Below are 26094 nucleotides of genomic sequence, written 5' to 3'. Positions count from 1 at the left end.
CCCATTGTGTCAGTCCTCCTGTGTACTCTCAAACTCTCCCTTTTTTTTTCTCTCTATCTCGGTCTCGTGTGTGTTTCTGTGCACATGCTAGTGTTTTGACTTGTAGCACATCTATGCCAGCTCTCTCTGGTTGTACCAGGAAAGATTGAGGGAGTGAACTGTTTTTTCTTGAGCCCTTCTCCTTTACCAACATGATGCTGGTTGTGATCCATTATTGCTCCCCCAACATACCAGGCCTCCACTCTTCATGTCAAGATCCAAATAAGCCATATTTGTAGAGGAAATCGACAGTGATAAACTCCTGGTGTGACTAGTTCAGAAAACCATTTGGTGGGAAAGGGACTAGGAGAATGGGAGAAGAGCACAGTACTAGCTGTCCATGTATACATGCACAACCAAATGGAGCTGCAAGTAATTATGCTGACTTATCAAGAGTGTAATGTATACTAATAGAATCATAGGCCTGGTACAGACTGCCAAAATAAAGCTGCTTCGCATCTCTTTGGAGGTATGCTGTTTAAATGATGCATGCATCCTAAGAATCCGGAAGCTGCACCAAAGCTGCACTCCAGTGCTTAGGAATGGAGTGTGGCTTTGGCGCAACCTCCGGACTCTTAGGACCCATGCATCATTTAAATAGCATACCTCCAAAGAGACCCGAAGCAGCTTTATTTTGGCAGTCTGTAACAGGCCATAGAATCATAAAGCTTACACATTTCAAGAATGTAATGTGTACTGCTGCCTCTTCTTTTTGCCTCTCTGCCCCACATTACTGCTTTCTATTACGATAGACCTCATTTTTCATTGTATTACCTAGCATAACATTTATATTTATGTTTTAAAAGACAGGATAATTCATTACATGGAAAACTGGAGCCAAAAGGTGTCTTAATAAAATATTTTCTTTTTGAAAACATTAAATAATTATGTAACAGAGCAGCTCAGATGTTGTGGTGGGAAATTGTTCTCCTTGGCTGATCGCTCTGTGAGGTCTCTCCTGCTAGTTCTTCAGCTTAAAACCTTCCCCAGTTGTTTCTGGGGTCTTTCAAGCAGCACTTAAAGATTTGCATAGCTTTCCATACTTAAGACTTAATAACTCCTCACTGTCAACCTCATCCTGATGAAGGCAGGCACCCTTTTAAGATTTTCTGGGAAGCAGAAGAGATCCTTGAAATAGCACCATTATCATCATGGTACAAATCTTTTTGATTTGGCTTGCCTTGAGTATCGTTGAAGGTAAGTTTAGGGGGATGCTGTTTCCTGGGAGTCCCAGCAATTGTTATGGTTTGACCAATGCACTTTCTTTCTCTCCTTCTAGAGTCCAGTGGGCAGATTGCGATCACTCAGACCCCAACCTCTTTACAGAGAAATCTTGGGGACAGAGTCACCATTCAGTGCAAAGCTGCCTCTTCCGTCACTAGCTCCATGCACTTCTATCAGTTGACACCAGGACAAAACCCCAAGCTGCTGATTGCTTATGCTACCAGGCGTTTTGAATGGACCCCAGATCGCTTCAGTGGCAGCGGGAGTGGCACTGATTTCACTTTCACTATCAATGGTGTCCGTCTTGAAGATGAAGGGGAGTACTTCTGTAGCCAAAGCTATGGCTCGTCTACACAGTGATACACCTCAGTACAAAAACCAAGTTAGCAAAGAGAGCAGGAATAGCCTGTAGTGGGCTATGGAAGATTTCTTTTATGCACTTGAACAGAAGTTGAATTGTCAGAGGCAAAGTTAACAATATCTAGTTTGCAACTAGCTCTTCCTTAATACACCCTTCAAACACACATGTGAAATGCCAAAAATTAACTAAAGTAAAGACCAGTATCTTATCTTGCTGAGAAGAGTTGGGTGCTATCACATTAGGTCCTATGCTTGGAGAAAAAGTCACAGAGCTTTCAAAAGTGTTGAGTGTCCAGTATTTCAAACAAAGCTTCTCAGCAAAATTTAATCTTAACAAATGATGCTTAGCAACCACATTAAGGCTGCACAGAATTAACACAAGTTCCCAGATCTTCTGAAAGCTTTAACGAAATCCAGCCACAGTTGAGGAAAAGATTCTTAGTTCTGGAAACAGATATTACTTGGCTACACATTTCAAAGGCCTGACACTATAAGAGAAATCTCAATTATCATTTAATGCTAAAAAAAACAATCTGCATGACTTCATGACTGAGTGTAACCTGAAGCAAACAACAAGCAACTCCATTCATCCATAGCTACCCCATTTTCTCTGATGCAACCTTTGCTGCAGCTACACAGGCCAGAGTTTGCTCAGAGTCTGAATGGGTTGCTGAGGTAATAGATACATAAATCTGGTGATGTAAAAACCTCGATTCATCACAAGTGTGATCCTGCTGTTGAAAACCGTGTTAGAATTTTCATAGCAGTTCAGTCTGTGGCCAGTTGATACACAAAAAAGCAACAACAGAACAATGACCATGTGATGGCTTTTGCTCTAAGTGCTTGGAGCCTTTCACCACCACAACCCTCCCTAAGGCTCTCTATATGTAATCTAAATCTAAGTTCTCTGAGGCTAGAGAGCTACAGCCCACTCATGCTATGTGGCTGAGTTTTGCATTCTCTTTCATGGGTGTATATACTACCATTGCTGCTTTGTGATTTCTTACGGAGTTCCTTATGAGTAGAGTAGGCGAAGTTCATTGTTTTATCTCTCCTGTGTGCTCCCTCCCTCTCTGTGGGTTGACCTAGACCATCTCACTGATGACATTTTCCACTGATCCAGCACAGAGAGAGGACTGGGGGCATTTATGATTATACCCAACCCTTCCTCCTTCCCTCACATGCCATTGGTGCCACCGATTATTTCTCTCTCTATAAGTTGAGTTGGTACAGCACAGCTCCACTCAGCTTCCATTTAAGAGGGACGCTGTTCTTCCTGAGGCCCACAAAGACCACATTCATAAAAGTGTGCAAATAGCCAGCACTAAACTCTCAGTATCACCAACTCAGGAATCTGGTAGATGGGAAGGTTACTTTGCTGCCAGAACACTGCACTAATTCTCCCAAGTGCAAATCCAGAGCCAAAGGGAGTTGTCAAAATAAACAAACAAACAAATAAACAATATTGCATTCCTGATAAGTGGAATGTGTACTTCTAACTTGTCTTTTCTCCCTAAGCCTATGCATGAACATACTATTCTTATTTTCTGTTCAGCTAAATCTGAATTTTTTCATGTCTGAATGCCAGACATGTGTTTCACATTTTTACTTCTTACTGAGAGAGATAACCATTAGAAAAATTAATTAGGAACTGGAGCTCATTTCAGTATAATATTTACTTTCTGAAAATATCAGAAAATCACGTGATTAAGTAGCTCTAATCTTTTGATGAGAAATTGTTCTCCTTGACTGAGACTTATGTGAAGTACTTCCATATATTTTAGCAGCTTACAATCCCAACAGATATTTTTGGTATCTTGTGTTACACAGTTTCTTCAAGCAGATAGTAGGGCTCGGGACTGTGCACCAACCGCATGGTCCTGAGCCCTACTACGTGTGGGCGGCGGAGCAATGGCAGTGTCCCATCCACATCTGCAAGCCATGGTGCGTTGGTTACGTCATGAGTGCCCCATTGGTTCTTTTAACTCCAGAGGGATGGTGCGCAGTCTAGCGGCTGCAGCATCCCCTCGGAGTTAAAATGGGTGCCTGCAGACAACCATTTTTGGGCAGTCTGAACTGCGCCTAAGACAGAGTTCTTCTTTGTACACCTGGATATACATACACATATACAGTATATCTCTGATACTTATTTAGGCCTGTTACAGACTGCCAAAATAAAGCTGCTTCGGGTCTCTTTGGAGGTATGCTGTTTAAATGATGCCTGCATCCTAAGAATCCGAAAGCTGCACCAAAAGCTGCACTCCAGTGCTTAGGAATGGAGTGTGGCTTTGGCGCGACCTCTGGACTCTTAGGACCCATACATCATTTAAATAGCATACCTCCAAAAAGACCCGAAGCAGCTTTATTTTGGCAGTCTGTAACAGGCCTTAGTCCCCTTTTTGAGTCTCATTGTGCTGTAGCAAATCTGTCTGATTATACTTGGGTATTTTTTGGGGAGAGGGGAGATAATTGAATGAACAGCATGATCATAAAGATATATTCACTTTGGCTTGCCTTTGGTTCCTATAAAGGTGAGTTCATCAACTGTTTAATTCTCTTTCATTTCTTAAGTACTTTCACTTCTGTGGTAGACCAAAATTTCCATATAATTCCCGTCATGTAATTTATATTTTTCTTACAAAAGATAGGAATAGTCATTATGTAGAAAACTGGAGACAGTATTAATCTAATACTTGCTTTCTGAAAATATTAAATAATTATGTAACTGAGTAGCTCAGATCTTGTGTTGGTGAGAAATAGTTGTCCTTGGCTGAATGTTCTATGAGTTCCTCATGATACTTCCTCAACCTATCCAGTCAGGAGCTACCCAGCTTTGCAAATCGACCAGCTGAATGCAGCTAGGAGCTGGGTTTTAGGTGGGCTTTCAGTGGGAGGCAGCATCAGCTGCAAAATGCAAGTAATAATACCTGGCTGCATCCCAGAAGAGGATTCACACAGGGAAAGGTAAGCCAGGTTTTTTAGGTGGGTGGAAAACTCCTAACTGAAAGAAAGAAACTGGCACCATGAGCTTTTGTAGTCTAAAGTCTACTGCATCAGATGCATCTGAGGAAGTAGATTTTAGTCATGCCGCCAATTAATTTCTTTCAGTTAGCCTCAAAGGTGCTACATGATCTCTCTACAACAAACAGAAACAGACTACAAACTCTAAAAGACAAAACTAGCATAACCTAAGAAAAACTGCAACTAACATAATAGTAAAGAAAAAGATGACTTCAAACTATTTTCTCATACATGAAAGAATAACAACAGCTCTGAAGAACTTTGAGGTTTTGTCTGACTACTGCTTCACCCTCAAAATGCCCCTGATGCCATTCATTATTGCTGCCTCCATTGGCTGAGCTGAGTGTTATTTGGCACCATCCTGTAACATTCACAGATCCCAGGAGCATGATCTTGAAGTTCTCTAACCATTGCAATTGGAGCATAGGATAATGTTATTAGATTTGCTTATATCCTACTGCCTGTAAGAGGAATGCTATCATTTCATCTTAAGAAAAAATGACATAAGATGGTATGAGTCTTTGAAACTTGTCCTGATCATCCTAAGACAAATGTAAACCGCATGCAGAAAGATGAGCAAATGGACACTAGCTCACTAGCGAAAATCTCTTGGGATCAATAGCTAAGGGACACTGAAAGAATGAGAGACACTTGAAGTGTCAAGGCAGATCACCAAATGTCCCAACAACACTTGCAGAACTAAAGGAAGTTGCAATAAATTAGAAACACCTGATGAAGTTGTTCTGTGTTCCTAATGTGTCTTTTCCCCCAAATAGATGTTGCTTTCTGTTTGGGCAGGTGCAAGTTTTTTGTGCATGCATGCCTCATATATTTCATTTCTCCTCCTAGCAGCTTTCAAAAGAATGGACATTTATTATGTGAGACACTGGACTTAACATTTTTCTTTCTGAAAATATCAAAATTACATAATTAACATGGGTCTTCTATTGTTCTCCTTGATTGAAAACCAATGCTGTATGAACTTCCTCTTCCTGCTTCGTTGGCTTGATACCCCTTCATCCAGGTGTTTCGAAAGTCTTTCAGGCAGTATTCAGTTCCAACAGGAAGATACAAAGATCTCATTTGCAGACCTTGCAAATTTGCATACATTTCCATTTTTGACACTTAATAACTCTACACTTTGTATTCCAGTGCTGCTTGGTTGCCTGGTAATATCATCTGTGGAATAAGGAAAATAGTTGGATGAATAACATCAACATGTTTCAGATATTTTTGATCTCGCTTACCATGGCTATGTTTGAGGGTAAGTTCTCATAAAGTTACTATCTCTTCTGAGTTCCAAGTCAAATATTTCACATTCACCAGCATGCTTTTCTTTCTCTCCTTCTAGCTTCAAATGGGCAGATTGTCATCACTCAGACACCAGCCTTTATGCAGGCAAATTCTGGGGATAAATTCACCATTCGATGCCAAGCTTCCTCTTCTATGGGTAGTTATATGGCCTTGTATCAGTTTCTAGCAAACCAAAAACCTAAGCTACTTATTTATGATGTTACTAACCGTTTCGAAGGGACCCCAGATCGCTTTAGTGGCAGCGGGAGTGGCACTGACTTCACATTCACAATCAACGGTGTCCGTCCTGAGGACGAGGCAGTGTACTACTGTGGCCAGCGTCAAAGCTACCCTCTACACAGTGATACGTTTCAGTACAAAAACTAGCTCACTAGTGTAAAGCAGCAGGAATGGCTCTGAGTTTCTGTAAGTTCACTGCTCATAGTTGTTGAGCTGTAGCATGGGAAACGGTGGGCTAATGGCATCTCTGCAAGTGACATTCAAGAAAGCTGGGAATGCCTGTTTCTGGTGAAGGAGTGCTGAGTGGTCACAGATTTTGATGCCAAAAGTACTTGAGCATCTGGACCTATTCCAAGATGAGTGGATTGTCCTTGGGAGCCTGAACTAGCTGATGCAATGGATTGTGCAAGATAGGAAGAAAGTGAGCTCTGCTGAAACAAAGAAACTCAAATGTAGAATAAAGGGTAACAACTACTACTGTTGCTGCTATTTCTCCTACTTTATTTATACCTCATCTTTGCCCCAAGATTGGAACTGAAGGCAGCTTGCAAACTAAGATGATTACATTGTAGGGAAAAAACATACAAAATGTCAACATTAAAATAGAAGTCAACTATCAATCATACTGAAAGAATTTAAAGCATACACTTAAAAAAATATAAGAAGCAATTAATCCAGTACAATTTAAAACAATACAGCACCCTGTTATAAGCCCTTTCCTTAAAAGGAATCACTTTTAAAAGCCTGTCTGAATAGAAAGATTTTCACCTGTCAAGGAGGAGGCTATTCTAGCTTCCCTAGGAAGGGAGTTCCAAAGTATAGGAGCAGTCTCTGTGTTAAACCTTATATTGCATCCCACCAACCACCATGGTTACATCATTACCATTATTTTGTCAATAAACCCTGCAAAAGGAGAATGGAGCCTACATGAATCCTTTTTTCCTCTCTCCAGATCCCTGGACAATTGGAAGAGACATGTCCAGGAATTTAGGAAGAAAGATGAGATTGTTCTGACCCATAGAATTCATACATATCAGCTCATATAACTGTTTTCCCATGCACCGCTACACTTGATCTTAGCCAAAAGGCTGAGAAGCAATGCACTGAGAAATAAACAGACAGGATGCCAGTGATGAGGTCCGTCACGTCAAAATTGTGGTGCCCATGTGTACAGGGCGCCACCATTTTGATGCCCCTGTCACGTGCTAGGGGTGAGGTCAATATGGGCGGTGTGTCCTTGGCCAACCCCTAGCACATGATGGGGGGCCGCAAAGGCCCATCTAAATCGGACCCTAGATGACTAAATTGAGGCTGTCATATTTTGGCCACACCATGAGAAGGCACGACTCATTAGAAACGACAATAATTCTGGGGAAGATAGAAGGCAGTAGAAAGAAAGGAAGACTGCAAGCCAGATGGATAGACTCAATCAGAGAAATGAGAGTCTTGAGCCTACAGGACCTGAGCAGAGAGATAGAGGATAGTGGGGCTTGGAGATGTCTCGCTGACCATGAGTCAAGGTCAACTCGAAGATAGCTAACGACCAACAATGTTACTGGTGGAAGAGGAAGCTTTGCACTGAATAGTGGCTCTGTCCCTAGGATGTGCCTGTAAAGAGGGTGAAGTCTGAGTGGCCACAATCTGCTCACTGAATTCTGGGAAGAGAAAAACTGAGCACATTGATGAAACCATAAAATTTGCCTGCAAAGTCAAAGAGGGTGGTATGTCCATTAACTCTCACTATCAAACTCAGATCAAACCAAATCCAACATATATGTTGGATGCCCATGCGCATGCTGTGCATTCAGCGATTTCTTTTGTGTTTTAGATATTTTACCATACAAGCAGTCTTCAGCATGATGAGGATCAAAGCAAAAAGCTATAACATGTCTGGTTATGGAAAATTGTAGAAGTGTACAAATGTAATAGTTATCTCTGCATGTAACAATTGAAGGCACCAGAAATGCCTGGAATAGAGTTGCAAGCTGCAGAAGCATGAAGAGGAACATCACACAGTAATCTCAGTCAAGAAGAACAGTTACTCACCACAAGATTAGAACTCTTTAATTACATGAGAATTTGAATTTTCAGAAAGAACTGTTTACGTTCAGCTGCAGTTTACACAAAATAATTTTTCCTGTTGCATTTCCACGAGAAATACAAATGTAAATAACATTCCAGGCAATTTGATCACAAATTGGAAAAGCCTAAAATTCTAAGTTATGATCAAATGTGACCTATCTAAAAATGATGAGGAAAACAAAAGGAATTTTACTGGTTGAGCCTCCTTTATCCAAAATGCTTGGGATCAGAAGTGTTTGGCATTTTGGATTTATTTTGTTTACTTGTTTTGAATTTTCTAATGCCTTATTTGCATGTATCTACATAATGAGCTATTTTGGAGATGGAACCCAGGTCTAAACACAAAATTCATTTTTGTTTCATATATAACTTATAGCTCAATAGAAAGAAAGAAAGACTAGAATATATTTGGCGAGTAGACAGAGTAGCAGTACACATGACACTCATGAGGTATTTTAGGATAATTATTTGCAATTTCCTTTGGCTTTGTATGTACACTGGGAAGAGTTATTACTGTGCCCTGGCACATCATGTCACTCTCCCATCCTTCTGGTTCTTCGTGTGGTTATACAACAAGTTTAGAGGTGTCCATTTGCTCTCCTTTATTAATGTGGTTTGTGTTGGTCTTGGAAAGAACAGGACTGGGCTGTACCACACCTGGCTCATAAGGTGCATCAATTGTGTTAGTACAGGAAACACAAATATACCAGGTTAGGGGCATTTATTCTCACACAGCTCTTCCAAAGTATCATGGTGCTGTTTCTGTCCCATCCTTTGTCTTCCACACACTGCCACCATACCCCTGCCTCCTTGCCCTAATCCCTTCCCAGCAAGCCTTTCAGTCTGTTTTTATTTTTAGTGCAATTGTGCAATCATGACAATATGGTAAGTAAAAAAAAATAAAGAAAAGACAAGAATGTTTTAAAGAAGAAAAACAGCCTGCTTGGGAATAGCAATGGGGAGAGTGACAGGTGAATATGTGTCAATGTCCCCCTACATCACCACACCCATTGGGAGTAAAGTGGAGCATGGAGCAAGGGCTTTGGATCAATGGCTGCTCTGCAGGTCGTTGGATGGAAGAAAGACTTGGCCACATGTCCTCCATAGTCTCAGACAGAAGGAGCTGTTGAAGTAGAAAATAGCCTTTGCTGTTGGGCCTACAGTCTTTGAAAGAATAACAAGAAAGAATACAGAGGATTTCCTTTAACACTTCATATTAGACTTCTAAATCCTGCAGTGGTAAAGACCCCACAAAATCAGCTTGTAATTCCATGCTTACAGTACTTTACTATGTTTGCAATGTCTGGGAGATTTCCCAGATTGTATCAGCTCCCTTGCCTCAAAACCACCAACAGCAACAAGGCTGGTCTTGCCAAATGTAACGTACTATGGGAGGGAGGTAACTCTAGAGTAGATAGTCATGTCTGTGAAGAATGAAATAGAAGTTAAGACAAGAAATGTATTTCCCTCAGAAGCACCATGCTCCTCCAGCCATAATTTAGAGGACAGTACCTGTCCCCCAAAGTGGAGTGCTACAGCTGTAGAGGCAGTAACTGAACAACCAAAGGCTATGACATAGAACGTCACCAGTGATGACCAAGCACTATTTCCAAACATGGCTCAGAATGTTTTGTACATGTTTATCTCAACTTGACATCATTAGGAGAATATAATGTTATCTGTGACTAAGCAAACTGTTTTCTTCAACATGAGTCTACCTCATTTAGGCCACATGGTCCCTTTCTGACTTTTCATCTTTGCAACATAATATGGATTGCCATGTGCTCAGGAGAATGTTCATTCTAGACTGTGGAGTGTTTGCTGGAAGGAATTGGTGACTGGAATGGCAAAGGGTTGCATGCTTCTTTAACTGCCCACAGGGCTGGTTTCAAATCTTGGATGCTGCCATATAGTGAAAAGAGCTCTCATACTATGATACCCAGGAGTTCAGTGCCATATTCACATTCAGTTTCAAGTGTCATTCTGTCTAATCTTGCCCATGTAATTATCTGCCCATGACAAGAGAAACCTCCACACCAAGATCACTCCAAGATATCACCATCATCATCACCACCACCATCATCATCCTGCTTTCTCCCAGACTCAAAGTGGATCACAATTTCTAAAAACAATACAATTAAAAACATACAAAAAGGGGGCCATTAAAACAGAATTTAACTGTTCACACACAAATCACACATTCAGAGAATAAAATGCAATTAAAAGATAAAAGTTGTTAAAAGCAGTACTGTGGGGAAAAAAACCCAGCATTCACTACTCCATTCTGGTATCACAAAGTACTGTATCATACGATCTTCTATTGAGTAACTGAGATCTGGGAAAATAAATTGTCCTCCTTGACTGAGAATGTTATGTCAGGTTCATCCTCATGCTTCAGCACTTTCAAACAACCACCCAGATGTTTTTGGAGCCTTGAGGACAAAACAAAGATGAGACAAAATCTCATCTGCAGCCCTTGAACATTTGTATAGATTTGCATACTTGTACACTTAATAAGTCCCCACTAGCTCTTCATCAAGCTGTCGCTGCCTGGTAAGATTTTCTGGGAAAAGAGAAATTATTGGATGAACAGTATTATCATCATGTTACAAATATCTTTGATCTGGCTCACCTTGAGTCTGTTGAAAGGTAACTTTTAATGGAGGTGCTGTCCTGAATTCTCAGGCAAATGCTATTGAGCAACTAACATGCATGACTTTCTCTCCTTCCTTCCAGAATCCAGTGGACAAATTGTCATCACTCAAACACCAGCCTCTACACAAGTGCAACCTGGAGACAGAGTCGACATACAGTGCATAGCTTCCTCTTCCATGAGCAATGATATGCAGTTATATCAGTTTATCCCAGGTCAAAAACCCAAGCTACTTATGTATAATGGTTCCAGCCGTTTCACAGGAACCCCAGATCGCTTTAGTGGCAGCTACAGTGGCACCACCTTCACATTCACTATCAATGGTGTCCGTCCTGAGGATCAAGCAGAGTATTACTGTGGCCAAGACTACAGCACACCTCTACACAGTGATACATTTCAATACAAAAACCATCTGAATGGTCTAATACAGTAAGAATAGCTCTTTATTTCTCCCTTTTCACTAAATGTGATGGACAAAACAATATGGAAGAACCAGAAACCCATGAAAGTTTGGAAAGAGAATTGCTGGACCAGTTTAGGTTGCAGACTCACTCCATTTTAATAAAAATCCCCCTCCCAAAGAGTGGGAGTGACTTCAAATAATCAACAGGCAGTTTGTATTTCTCCTGGCTATTAACCGCATTGGAACAGACATAGGGCAAGCTTCGCCCCCAGACCCCAACAACTCACCCTTGCTCACCTTGTCATTTGGTGTTTTCACTGGCCATGTTCTCACAATGAAGTGTGTGCCTTGATTCACTGCGATCACTTTGACTTTTGCTTTGAGGAAACTCAGACAAATTATACTGGTGCCTGACTGCAGCCTTAGAGTAAGCTGGTGCAATGCTTTCCTTCCCAGGTCATAAAGCATTCAACTTAGAATTGAATGTAAGAGAGCGGTGGCAGGAAAGAGGGGCAGCTGGACATTTTCATGCCAACAGACAAAGGAATTTGGGCTGCTCTTCAGACTTTAAAGAATCTGTCTAAGTGCTGAAATTACTCTGTAGATTTTGTTCAGCAACTCACTCCTATATGAATGTTTACTCCAACTAAAGGTGCCAATTGAGACTTTTCAATTATTCACTATTCTTATGGTTTGGATATATGGTTACAATTAAATTCTAAACAATTACCAACATAAGGTGCATCTACACTGCTTAAAAAGACAAGAATGTCCCAGATTTTCTTCTTATTCTTTCCATTTAAAAAAAAACAAAAAACACCAATCCATACAATTTTTCTGCAGCCCAGGATATTTTCTGTCAGCTTCCAGTACAATTGGAGATATTTTATACCAGTTCCCCAGGTTGGTTCATTTTAACCAGTCATAAAGAACAAGAACAAAATCAGTGAGCTTGCACCCATAAATGATGGTATCAGCTGGTACCAGATCAGTCCCCAAAGCACCTCTTCTTTAAGGTAAACAGTTGCCAAACTGGAGTAGGGAAAAGAGTCCACGCTGACCATTAGCAAGACCGGAAGGCAGTGATGGCAGATACTGTCCTTGTCAGGAAGGTGAGCAATATCTTCTACACAATGTTAGAAAGCAATACGTACTGGATCGTCACGCTGCCCACTTGTTTAGCAGAAGCTAGGCAGATGAAAAAGGCAATAGGCACTTCTCAGCGCTGTTGCAGCTGAATGAAGCACAAAACACTCTGAACAATCGTTGCTAAGGTCCCAGATGCTAAGGAAACACAAATACATCACTTGAACTGTGCTGGAGCACTGCCAGGATTTGCAGCGTTTTACAGATGAATAGAGGAGCTTACATAATTTGACAACACCGTCTTTGCTGTCTAAAATTACATACATACACCTCTACTCCTGCTTCCACCCATCCAACTACTTTATTTAAAATGTGAGAATGCTCAGTCTGACAAAGACTTCAGTCACTTTTTCATAGAATCATACCTGTTACAGACTGCCAAAATAAAGCTGCTTCGGGTCTCTTTGGAGGTATGCTATTTAAATGATACATGCACCCTAAGAATCCGGAAGCTGCATCAAAGCTGCACTTCAGTGCTCAGGAATGGAGTGTGGCTTTGGCGCGACCTCCAGACTCTTAGGACCCATGCGTCATTTAAATAGCATACCTCCAAAGAGACCCGAAGCACCTTTATTTTGGCAGTCTGTAACAGGCCATAGAATCGTAGAGTTGGAAGAGACCTCAAGGGCCATCCAGTCCAACCCCCTGCCATGCAGGAACTCTCAATCAAAGTATACCCAACAGATGGCCATCCAGCCTCTGTTTAAAGACTTCCAAGGAGGGAGACTCCACCATACTCCGAGGAAGGTTGTTCCACTGTCACTGTGTACCCTCCTCTGAGAGAAAAAAGGCAACGGTAGAGTGGGTAGTTCAGGTATGGGGAGCATGAAACAAAAGTTAAGAAATGCAATCATTTTTCTCTCAAAGGCACCATGCCTCTCCAGCCCTAACTGAAGGAAAAACTACGGTCCCCAAAAGTGAAGTACTACAGCTATAGGGGCAGTAACTGAGCAACCAAAAACTATGACAAAGAAAGTCACCAGTAAGAACCAAGGACTATTTCCAAATATGGCTCTCAATGTTTTTATATGGTTAACTTAACTTGAAACCATTAGGAGAATACTGTACAACATTTTTTGTGTCTAAGCAAACTGTTTTCTTCAGTCTTATTTTTCTACCTTATTTCTGCCATATGGCCCCTTTCTGAGTTTTCATCCTTACAGCATAATGTGGCTTGCTGTGTGCTGCACCAAACACTGATTTGGCAGCCATCACAATCAACTGGTTTGACTAAAATCTGTGGCTATAAATTGTTCTCCTTGACTGCATCCCCTAACCCATTCTAGTATCTAAAAGTATCATAAGATCTTCTACTGAATTACTCAAATCTGTGGTGATAAATTGTTCTCCTTGACTGACAGTCTTATACTGGGTTCCTCCTCATGCTTCAGCAATTTCAAATATCCATCCAGGTGTTTCTGTAGCCTTGAGGACAGAACAAAGTTCCTACAGGCAGAGAAGAAAATCTCATCTGCACCCCTTGAATGTTTGCATAGCTTTGCATATTTGGTACTTAATAAGTACAGTGGTACCCCGGGATACGAAATCACCGCGTTACGAAATTTCTGGGATACAAAAAAAATAAATAGGAAAAAACTGTTTCGGGTTACGTTTTTTTTTTTGGCTTACGAAAAATTTTTTGGTGCTTTTCGGCGCTTTTTCGCACGAAATCGCGGCTTTCAGCGCTAGCGGCTATGGCTTTTTCGGCTAGCGAAATCTTTCGGGTTATGAACGGCGCCGCGGAACGAATTACATTCGTAACCCGGGGTACCACTGTACCAACTTTGATCTTCAGCAGGCCATGTCTACCTGGTAAGATTTTCGGGAAAAAGAGAAATTGTTGGATGATCAACATCATCATCATGTTACACATATCTTTGATCTGGCTCACCTTGAGTCTGTTGAAAGGTAACTTTTAATACAGATGTTGTCCTGAATTCTCAGACAAATGTTATGGAGAAACTAACATGCTTACTTTCTCTCCTTCCTTCCAGAATCCAGGGGACAAATTGCCATCACTCAGACACCAGCCTCTATACAAGTGCAACCTGGAGACAGAGCCGACATTCAGTGCAAAGCTTCCTCTTCCATGAGTGATGATATGAGCTTATTTCAGTTTATCCCAGGACAAAACCCCAAGCTACTTATTCATGATGGCTCCAGCCGTTTCACAGGGACCCCAGATCGCTTTAGTGGCAGCTACAGTGGCACTGACTTCACATTCACTATCAGTGGTGTCCGTCCTGAGGATGAAGCGGAGTATTACTGTGGCCAAGACTACAGCATACCTTTACACAGTGATATATCTCAATACAAATACTCAGTCAGTAATATAGGATGTTGTCAGAATCCATCACTTAAAAGTCAGAGTCTGGGAAGTTGTTTACACAGGTAGAAAAAATGTACTCACATCAAATTGCAGATTGGTGGAACACAATTCTTTTTTATACCTGAGGACTTATATCTAGTTTTTTGAAAAATGACCTTTTATGTCACTTTTTTTTGGGGGGGGGGGAAAGTATTGTATGTGTGCCCTGCATTCTGAGTCAGCTTCAATGTGCAGTTGGAAGATGGAGTGTCTGGTGAGCAGTTTAGGTTGGAGGGAGGTGGGAGGCAGTCATTCCCATAAGGAAAGCCTACTTCCCCTGTTTGTATTCACATTTTCCCGGCATGCAGTCCCCATTATTCTTTGAATGTGCATTTGTGCAGATACTTGCATATCAGTATTAGTACATGGGCATTTAAATGTATATTCGCATGCATTGATAAAGGGAAAAAAACATTTCAGCCACAGCCAAAAATAATGTGACATATAGGATACGTGATTGTAGTAGGACTATCCTTTTACACCTAAGTGAGTTTTTGACATGTAAGTGTGTGGAATTAATGGGGTCACTGCAGCCCATGGAAAAATGTGGTTTGAAGCAGAATTTGTTCACCAGTGTAGACAATCCCTAGGTGGCCACTGAGGGGATGTAAATGGCAAAAGAGCTTTCCCCGAAACACGTTTTCATCCTACAATGGGTCTTTCATTAATAGCAGCTCTCACCCAAAGCTCAAAGTCCTCATAGCTGTAAGCTGATCTTTCCTGTTTGATGCACACATGTATCTGATCAATTCCAACAAACCCAGCTGCACTGCTCACAGTGACCGGATTCTGTGTCCTAATTATTGCCAGCACTGCACAGGCATCAGGGAGACGTGTTTGGGTATGTCTCCATTTTTACCTTCAGGCACACTTCCCAGTTGTCTGGTCCATTACATGATTCACACGCCAGGCAGCATATAGCTCAAATTCATGGCAGATGACTCCTGCTGTAAGGCTGGACTTGATGCTGCCTTGGAGCCATGGTCATGCTTTATTCTCCCAACACATTTCAGGTGTATCCCCAAGAAACTTTGCCTCATGCCTGCAGTCACATCTCTTCCCATGTGCCTCTTTGGCAGTCCTTTGGTCTCTTTCAGTCATTGGGGTACCTCCAACAGGAAGAGTTTGCAGGCAGTTTTGCAGAACAAACCTTCCACCCAACCCCTTGCGAGTTCTGAGAAGTGACTGCTTCCTATCTCCCCTGTTTTGTCCTGTTCAACAGCGTGAAGCACATTTTTGCAGAAGAACTTTACATCTTTTCATCTGAATGTGTATCAGCTATTTTAAAGATGTGTCGGTTGAGTACTTTGAACTTGTACTTCGTATTTCTAATCTCAGCACTTGTGCATCTAAACCATCAACATTGTATTATATACTCAGCATTTTTATATTTGCATCCAAAACAATTGGGGATATTATATTTATTTTATTATTTATTAGACCAAGTTATATCTCACCATTTATCAAGGCAAGATATGAAGCTCCCCCCTCACTTTAGCCTCATGCCGGAGACGTGATGGTGAGGAGAACTATACAAAATACAAGATGGTTGAACTGCTAGCTGTCTTTTATCTATGGCTCTCTTAGAAATGAGTTAATAGCATTACAGTGTGGGGGTTTGTTTTTATCAACAAAGGCCCTAGATACCAAATAGCTATCATGCATGGATGTGTTAGGCATCAGTTATAGAAGATGAAAATTACTCTAGATTTAAATTGCTGAATATTGCATCCTCACTATAATTGGCGTAGGAAATGATGCTTGAGAGTATTGCTGGCAGCTATGGTGTGCAGCCACTCCTGGCAAAAAAAGCCAAGCTAAAAGTCAACTTTTTTGCATTGCCATAATTTCTATATCTCTGTTCTGTGTCTAGTCTTGCCTTCAGATGATGGAGTAGAGTTGCAGGATGTTTCTGATACAAATATGATATAGATGTAACAGGACATGGAAAGGATGCTGAAAGATGCTTTTTGAAGCTGATGAAATTCAAAGGTAAGACAAAGGAAACTAAAGCAAGAAAATAAATAATATTTTTCTTTGTGAGAGTGGGAAAAATATCCATGCCATCTTGCTAGTGGTTCAAATGGTTATAAGTCTGGTATCCAGTTGCTGGATCTTTACAGAGCTCTAAGAGAACAGACAGGCCAAAATAAAGCTGCTTCAGGCCACTTTGGAAGTATGCTGTTTAAATGACACATGCATCCTAAGAGTCCAGAAGCCACGCCAAAGCCATGCTCCAGTCCTTAGGACTGGAGTGCAGATTTGGCACAGCTTCTGGCCACTTAAGATGTGTGTGTCATTTAAACATCATACCTCCAAAGTGACCCAAAGCAGCTTTATTTTGGCCTGTCTGTCCAGACCCTAAGATATTTCTCTTACTAAATATTTTCCTCCAGACCCAGCAATAGCACCAGATGGGTGGGACTTTGATTTTTGTACAGGGTGCAGGTCATGAGAAAGCACTGTGGTTCACTTTTGGCCAAGGGACCAAGTTAGAGATCAGACGTAAGTATGGATTTTTCTGCTTTTCTTTGGTATATTTGAGTGTCATTTAAAAAATCAGCAATGGCAACCATTTCTGCGTTGGGTGAAACAATTCTGTACAAGATGCAAAAATAGGTAGGATGTCAGAATACTCGCACTGAATTTAGAATGAATAATATATATATATTTCTGCTTACTGAAGCTATGTGATGGTTGCTTGGATAGATCCTGAAAAATATGGGGGTTGGGATTCATGTCATCAAGTGAGACAAAATTGGGGTTCAAAAGTCTTTTGTCATTCTCTTTGTATTTCTGTGTTAGATTGGCCTTCTCCTTTCCCCCAATGTCCTGGCTTCTCCAGGAAAATAATGCTAGCTGGATTTACATCCGGACTTGAAGCGAGAATTGGAATATCCTCTAAGAGAACTATTATTTGCTTTTATAGATTAAATTATGTTCAGTTAATAGCCAGTCTCTTTAGGAATGGAGCTTTAGGCGGCTGTCCTTTGCACAGGTTACTTTGAAGGAAATCCAATGAAATGAGGAATTGGGCTCAGTGCCCTTATATTAACAGTACAAACTACCCACAAATTAATGGGAAGGGATGCTGTGGAAATGGAGCCTAGAGATTTAAGCTCTTTAAACAATAATGTAACTAGTATCCAATAGCTATTTTTAAAATAATAATAATAATAATTAGAGGACACTGGTATTTCTAAGTACGTGGCATTTGCTCAGAAAATGGCATAGTAATTTGAGCTTTTTTATTTGGTTTTGCTCTAAAGCACCAGGTACATTGATCAAAATAGTAATCAGTTACAAATGTGAATTATTTAAAATATATCTGAGTTTGAGTGCAAATAAACCAAGCAAATTAAAATAGTCAAATGGAGTGATTAAGAAAATGAAAAGGCCCAAGGAACATTGGGCACGACCTTCTCAAAATTTAGCCATTTACACGTTTAGTACAAGTTTATTTTCTCCCACTAAATTAATATAACTGAATTGCTTAATGATGATTAATAAAATGGATCTTAAGTGGGTCAATTTCCCCCCAGTATTAGACAGAGCAAACTCTATTCTGTCGATTGCTTCAAATGACTGTAAATCTGGTGTCCAGTTATTGGAGCAATATAATAGCAACAATTACTGTCATTTGCATGTCATATCTCTGTGGAAGCCTTTCCTACAGTCTCAGTAAATAACCCCATTTGGGAGGGACATAGGTTTTTGTAAAGTGGGTGGGTTATGGCAAAGCACGGTGATACACTTTTGGAGCAGGAACCAAGCTAGAGATCAAACGTAAGTATTGATTTTTCTGTATTGTGCTAAATGTCTTTGCTTAATTGTAATTTTTGTTCAGTATTGATAACCATTTCAGCACTGGGAGAAAAACGTTACCCAGTATGGGGAAATAGTATATTTTAAGGTATTATGGTGAATTTAGAATGAAGCATTTCTGTTTATTGCTTATTAAATCTATGTAGGGTTCATTCAGGTGGGCAGTGAAAAATGTCTGAACCGGGGAAAATACATTGGAACCACTGTAGTCTTTTTGACCAAAGGAGGAGAAAGAATTAGAGTTTGGGGGTGTTTTATTTCTCCCTTTCTATTTTCCATGTTACATTTCTCTCTTTTTCTCTGTCTCTCACACACAACACATATCATGTTCCAAACTATACAGAAAAATAATGCTGCTATCTTTCAAAACTCAGGCAAGGAGGGGAATATCCTCTATAAATGGATAATATTTGTAAATGAATATCCTCCGTCTAATTAAAATAATAATCGTAAGCCGCTCTGAGAGCCTTTAGGGCTGAAGGGCGGGGTATAAATACCGTAAATAAATAAATAAATAAATAAAGGAATTCAACTGGACTAATTTTGTTTTGACAAACGAAATGATATCCAGATGAGAGCTGCCTTCTTTGAGACGCTGTTAAAAGCTTTCAGAGTTAGAGATATGGGGGGCTTCATTTCATTTCAACCTCCCTGACCAAATTTACTCATCAGGTTTTCCATCATTGGCAGTAAGAACATTTATTCTTGATAGAAAGCATTTCAAATGCATTTACAGGGAATCAATTCATTACTATTTCATAGTAAATGAACACAATTCTCAACACTTGGGTGCCCTTTAAGTTCCACTTCCCCCCATTTGTGCTTGATTGCTCCCGGTTCGCTTAGAAACAGAGCCTTAGGCCGCCATTTTATGCATCATTCCTTTGCTGGAATAATTCCAATTAAACATACACAAGAATTGGTTGTCTGTCATGCTCAACAAAAACTGCAATAAATGAAGTGAAAAGAGTTCAGTAGAAGCTGTGTCTAGTTATTGAGGCTCTTGACTTGACACTGTAAGTAGAACACAGTACTTTGAATGCTGGACTTTTGAAAAACAACATAGTTGTTTCTGTGCATTTGGCATTTGTGCATTAAAAACTTTAAATGTTTAAATGCACTGCCAGTAGAAGATGAATGGGGGAAAATTGACTTCCACAGCAAAAATTTCTGTTAGAAGCAATGTGAATTTCTATGCAGCCTAATAGGATGTACTTTGCCAAAATGGCACTGAAATTTGAACAGTCTTTCTTGTGCAATTGAATGGAACTTTATTATAGTCAATGACCAGCACAAAACAATATAATGCAGTACAATATTATAGAACAATATTGAATATAGTACAATGCCCAATAGGAAAAAAACAATGCAAGCAGTACAATACAAATACAAAAGGAATACAGCTTGGGGATGCCTCAAACAAGGGTCAATAGATACTGGGATAAGTATTATTGTACATTAAGTTGTATCAATTTTCTCAACAGCACCATGAACCCAGATCCCAAACACCAATCACAGTTGATCAGTTAATTAAAATACAACTAATATGGATAAACCAGGCAATTTAAAAAATACACACTTACAAATCAATAATACCATTTATAATATGTTAGAATAACTGTTATAATAATACATGACATGTCTTTTAGAAAAAGTTTATCAATGTTAAGCCTGTTATAAATTTTGCCCACTCTTATTTTTAACACCTGGAAGACTTTCGTTCTTACTAATTAATTGTCCATTTCTATAGGAATCAAGACGGGAACAACAAAAATAAAATACATTAAAATTAATGTATATTTTATGACAAAATGCAAAATGTAGCTGTCTTGAACAATTTGTCTCCTGATGCTTAATGAGAGAAGTTTAAATGGCACTTTCATTTTTAGAATACAAAATATAAACATACTGTATAAAATAGTAAATGTATACTATATACTTTAGACATATTTAAAACAATACACTATCCTGAAGTTATCTTGATGCTTGCAGTGCATATTTCTGATTTTGTACACTTCTTTGTACTCTCTCTCCAGAATATGTTTCTATGTTCTGTGTCTTCCTTTATTCATACCCTGAATTGGTACAGTAATTTTATGTGCTTTTAAGCATGTAGATTCCCCTTTCCCCCTATGTTTTTCTTTGGTCCACATTCTTCTTCGGTGCTTTTAATGTAGTACTACCAGAAACAATGCTGACTTTAACAATATGTCTCTGTTCATAGTCTGAATCCAACCCATTGTCCTGAACACAGGCCTTAATATGTTTGACTTTGAGCAGATTCCTATCTCTATTTACAGCTCCCTCTGAATTCAGTGGGGTTTTCTCCCAGATAAGGATGTATACGATTATTGTGTGAACCCAGAAGCTTCTTCTGGGCTTTGAGAGATGTTTAATGTATAGGAATCAGCAAGCAGAGTTTATGACATGATGGAAATATGCATAAGATTTCAGCCTTTTAGTTGGGTTTCAAGCAGCCACTTAAAGAAGGTTGCTTAGACTAAATCAGAAGATGTTTTATTTGATTCTGTAAACATTTATTCTGACATGCTATACTGTCATTTGTCATATTGTCATACTCTCATGCAACCATAAACTTACGTTGTCTTATTGATTTCAGTGGTTTCAATGAATGGCGGCCAGAGTTAGAAGAGACCAAAGGACCATCTGTTCTGGCCAAATCCAGAATCACATATCTCAATCCAATAGGCTTCAGTTTATTCAGTTTATTCTGAACAGCGGGAGGAAAGACTAAGAGTAGTCCTTTCCAGGTGTTCAAAATAGAGTGGAATATGCACAGGAGAAATGTCAAGCTCCACATGTATATCTTTGCATGTAGAATGGTGATGGGAGAACCTCTAAATGTCATACAATTTTACTTCCCATCAAACCCAGCCAACAGTACCAATGGTTAGGGATGACAGAAGTTTCAGTCTATCATGATTTGGAGGGAATACTTGCCCCCCTCCATTCTTGTAGAGAATAAATGTTGGGATGCTGCCATGACACTCCCCCCAATAGGTTCATTGCACCTGCCTAGAAATGCCTGAAAAGGGCTTTCAGGCTGCTTTATCACACTAGCAGGCAAATAGGATTTAAATGAAACTAGAGAAAACCAGGAAATGCCTGAAGTTTATCACACGTTTCCTTGTTTTTTCTAGTTTAACTCTCATTTAAATCCCGTTTGCTCGCTAGTGTGATAAAGAAGAAGGTCATATTAGGTACAGAAATGCAATGCACACAGTGGAGGATGCTAATGTTAAATCTTTGCCTCTCTTCATCAAACATGTTTTCAGTAGGCCTAACTCCACATTAAATTGTGGCATCTGTGTTTAACTCAGTCCTTCTCAATGAAGATCAGAACAGTTACAGGTAAAAAGCAAGTCAGAATTACTTCCAAAGGGAGCTAAGCTCCCTGAACGATTTAGTTCTTGAACTGAGTAATCCTAGATTGATGACACATTGGTTTGTTGTCATATTTAAGATGCCCAGGGGGCAGTTGTGAGCTGGTTGTTTGACTTTTATAGGACAGAAATGGAATATATGGAGATGCTGTGTAAATTTACAGTGCTATATAAATAAAGCTTAATAATAATAATAATAATAATAATAATAATAATAATAATAATAATGTTCTCTGTACCTGTACACATGAATGATGGCATATTTTGTGTTTTGACTCATTTCTACAGAGAGAGACGATGCTGCCCCTGTGGCCTTTATTTTCCCACCCTCAAAGGAGCAACTTAAAACCAACTCTGCAACAGTGGTCTGTCTCATTAGTTCCTTCTATCCAAGTGAACTGAATGTGATTTGGAAAGTGGATGGCAAAGCAGCCACTGGAGATATCCAGACCAGTGCAGCAGCAGCGGATACAGACAAGACCTACAAACTGAGCAGCACCCTGACACTCTCTACAGAAGAGTATAATTCCCACGAATCATACACTTGCGAAGTGACGCACAAAACATTGTCCCAGCCTCTTGTGAAGAATTTCAAACGGTCAGAGTGTCCTTCATAGGTTTTCTCATGAGGCATAAAATCCTCCACAGTGCAGTCCAATTTTCATTTTCACAATAGAATCTGTTTAGTTCATTAAAACAACTCTCATAGAATAAATAGTCTTACTCCCCCAGTATTATGCATGAAAGAAAGAGGTCTTCAAGACCTCACATTCTGTACTTTCATTGTAATACATGATTTCTGACATTGTGTCTTTCTTTTTGCTGCTTTTATCAAGTTAACCCTGGAAAACTGCACAAATACATTAATAAAGGCATTTGTTTTAAAAGCATTTGGTCTCCTTCTTTGCTTTTTGTTTTCAGTGTAAGAGGATGGTTGAAGTAAACCAAACTCAGCTAAATAACAGAAATTCAGGAGTGGGTTTGGTTGTTATTGTTGGAAGAGTGCTTTTTGTTATCCACCCTAATTTTGAGATCAGGCAGGCTACTGATCCAAATAATAAATAGAAGTGATGGTCACTTTGTACAGGAAGGATTAAAGGTCTTCAAAAAAATAAAATTCTATCTATTCTGGAATGACCCTTTATGGCCTCAAAATATGGGCTTCTGAAACCACAATGTCCCTTTCTTCCACAGAGGTGGATAGGATATACCAGTTGATGCCTCTGGCTGATACTGTGCACAATCTGAGCATATCTACAGTACAAGCAAACTGTTATCTAGCACAACCATTAAAATATTGGCAGGTTACAACTCCCAGCATCTCTAGCCGCCATAGCAATGATGAAGGATGCTGGGAGGCTATAGCTCAATGACACACAATTTCCACCACCTACATTAAATTACTAAAACTGTGGGGTGGGTGGAAGGGTGAAGATTATTCTAGAATCCCCCCCCCCCAAATTACAGTGTCCTAGCTTTCCTGGGAAAAAGGGGATGATTGTTAGAACAGATTACATCTATAATGCAGATATAGCTTTTACAAACTGTTGTGATTTAAGGAAACTGTACATAGGATTTTATTCCCAAGATCTAATTGTTCTTTAGCACTTTAGTGCTATGGCCCCCAAATACAGTGGGCCCTTCCCTTACGCAGGGGATCCGTTCCAGACCCTTCTGCATAAGGGAAATCCTGCGTATGCTGGAGCCCCATAAAAATAATGGGCCTTGTGCATATGATGCAGGCGCACTGTAATACATGTGTCTGTGCCAATCAAACCACTGCTATCAATCCACTAATATATAAACATGTCCAAATAGTTATGAGTTGCACATGTGTGTGTGTGTCTTCAAGTCACCTGTCTTAGGCATGAAATATTCAGAGGTGGTTTTGTTGGTTCCTTCCTCTGAAATATAGCCTACAGCACCTGATATTGGTTGGAGGGTTCTCCCACTCAAGGCATAGAAGCTTTAAAATGTTAACAAGATTCTGTCCACTGGAATCAGTAAACTTCAGTCATCACCAGACTGGTTAGGAGCTTTTCTTTTGAGCAGAGTCACGGAATGAGGGCAGGCCCAAAACAATTTGCTATATGAAGCAAAACCTCAAATGGTACCCTGCACCCCAATCCAGTCAAAGTACATACTACTGCCATGTCATTTTCACATCTGCAACAAATCCCACAGTAAAAAATGATGTTTAATTGCCAATGTACAGCCCATCTATGATAGCCACTATTGGCTGCCTGAGGTTGTTACCTTACTCTGCTAAATAATAGAGCTGATCCTCCATACAAATCACATATAACCCGTTCTTTAGAGCACTGCATTCACTAAATTTAGATCCTATCATATTGGCACACTTATGCAGCAGTATGTAAAGGAGAATACTGCATACCTATAACACTATTTTGGCTTCTTTACGTCTAGGAAATGTATTTGCTTGGTAGATAATGGGCATATCTGATATCTTAAAACACTGCTACAGAGAATTTTCTAAATGCTTGTGGTGGTGGTGGTGGTGTTTTTTAAAGTTATGGATTCTAGAATGAGGCCTGGAGGGAGGACTCAGTCTCCCTACCTGACTAGGCTAAGATGGACTGAGCATCCCTCTATGCTAAATGATCTGACAAAATTGGACCAAGAGGCTCATACATAGTTGAGTATGAACAGTCAAAAGTGCATTAAAACCAGGATCCCAAACACACTAGAGAAATAATCCAGTTTGAGACTGCTTTAACTGCCCTGCCTCAGTGCTAGGGAATCCTGGGAACTGTAATTTTGTGGGACATTTAGCCTTCTCTGTCAGAGAGCTCTGGTGCCACAATAAACTACAGTTCACAGGGTTCCCTAGCACTGAGCCAGGGCAGTTAAAATGGTCTCAAACTGGATTATTTCTGCAGTGTGTTTTGGACCTCTGATGATTTGTAAAGTATGTTGTTATAGCTGAACTCTCCAGAGATAAGGCAAAACCCAAACCTTCTAAGAAAAACAATGTCTGAAATCAGACCTATGTGTAATTACTTGCAACAGGATGGAGATTATTTCTGGGCAGGCATTGTGCCTGAAAGAGTGTTCATATTCAAAAATGACAGAATAAAAATTGGTGCAATGAGAATTTGTCGCGCCTTTCAGGCTGAAAGAAAGAAGCTGGTACCAAGAGCTTTTGTAGACTTCTGTCTACTTCCTGAGACTCAAATCTATGAAAGCTCATGCTACCAGTTTCTTTTTTTCATTTAGTCTCAAAGGTGCTACAGGATCCCTTTGCTTACTGATTTTCCAGACTAACATGATTATGTTTTAGAATAATAATGATAAGGGAAAAGTAATTTGCCCTCCCCATGACTGTGCTTTGAGATACAGCTGGTCCTCCATACTGATGGATTCAGATCCACAGATCCCACTATCTATGGCTTGAAGACATTCCAAAAATAATAATTCCAAAAAGTAATTTCTGATTTTCCACTTTATATAAGGGACACCATTTTACTATGCCATTGCATGTTATGGGACTTGAGCTTCCATGGATGTTGGTATCCACAAGAGATTCTGGAACTAAACCCCAGAGGATACCAAGGGCCCACTGTACTATGATAAGTGCCATCATCTCTAGGCTCAGGCCTTGATGACAACAAGCCTTAAGTGGCTCTAGGAAACATTTGTTCATATACATTTTAAAAAGTATGTGTTTGTATGTGTGTGTCCATCTGTGGGTGCAGGTATGAAAATTGGTCCTGCGATAGCTGCCAGTTCCTTTATAGTGGTCACTGGAAACTGGCATATGAAATCATCATGCATAGACACTTATGTACACCATTCAGCTTTTTGTGCCCTGCCACAAATGACTCAGGGTTAAAGTCAGTTGTTAAACCAAACATCACTGGGTCATGCTGCCTTACTTGCCTTCTCCACCAAGTGAGTTTTACCAAAAGCAAGGAGCAGGAACATCTGCTTGCCTTGTATTCTCCTTCTAGGACTGGGCCACTGCCATGTTCCTGAACTAGACTGCCAAAAAGGAGCTGATTTTTCTGCTCTTTTT

At 40.0% G+C, this 26094-nt stretch overlaps 1 protein-coding gene across 1 annotated transcript; it reads left to right on the top strand.

Moving 5' to 3' along the window:
• The first annotated feature begins 1190 nt into the window (after positions 1 to 1190).
• Positions 1191 to 22948, top strand: LOC121933630. The gene is made up of 9 exons (XM_042473611.1): positions 1191 to 1236; positions 1319 to 1619; positions 5817 to 5908; positions 5996 to 6298; positions 9119 to 9144; positions 10788 to 10908; positions 10996 to 11290; positions 18578 to 18615; positions 22347 to 22948. The coding sequence occupies exons 1-9, from the start codon at positions 1191 to 1193 to the stop codon at positions 22673 to 22675; spliced, it is 1551 nt and encodes a 516-aa protein (XP_042329545.1). The 3' UTR covers positions 22676 to 22948.
• Positions 22949 to 26094: the final 3146 nt, after the last annotated feature.

The sequence above is a fragment of the Sceloporus undulatus genome, chromosome 6, assembly GCF_019175285.1.
Source record: "Sceloporus undulatus isolate JIND9_A2432 ecotype Alabama chromosome 6, SceUnd_v1.1, whole genome shotgun sequence".
NCBI classification, from domain to species: Eukaryota; Metazoa; Chordata; class Lepidosauria; order Squamata; family Phrynosomatidae; genus Sceloporus; species Sceloporus undulatus.
Note: the sequence above shows the minus strand (reverse complement) of the source record. Positions and strands in the feature narration are given on the sequence as shown.

Bases quoted from the DNA above. Each gene is read 5' to 3' on its own strand.
- LOC121933630 (XM_042473611.1), top strand. From the start codon at position 1,191: ATGGTACAAATCTTTTTGATTTGGCTTGCCTTGAGTATCGTTGAAG. The intron at 11,291-18,577 runs TCTACACAGTGA...CAAAGCACGGTG, and splicing joins GGCCAAGACTACAGCACACC to ATACACTTTTGGAGCAGGAA. The intron at 18,616-22,346 runs GTAAGTATTGAT...TCATTTCTACAG, and splicing joins AACCAAGCTAGAGATCAAAC to AGAGAGACGATGCTGCCCCT.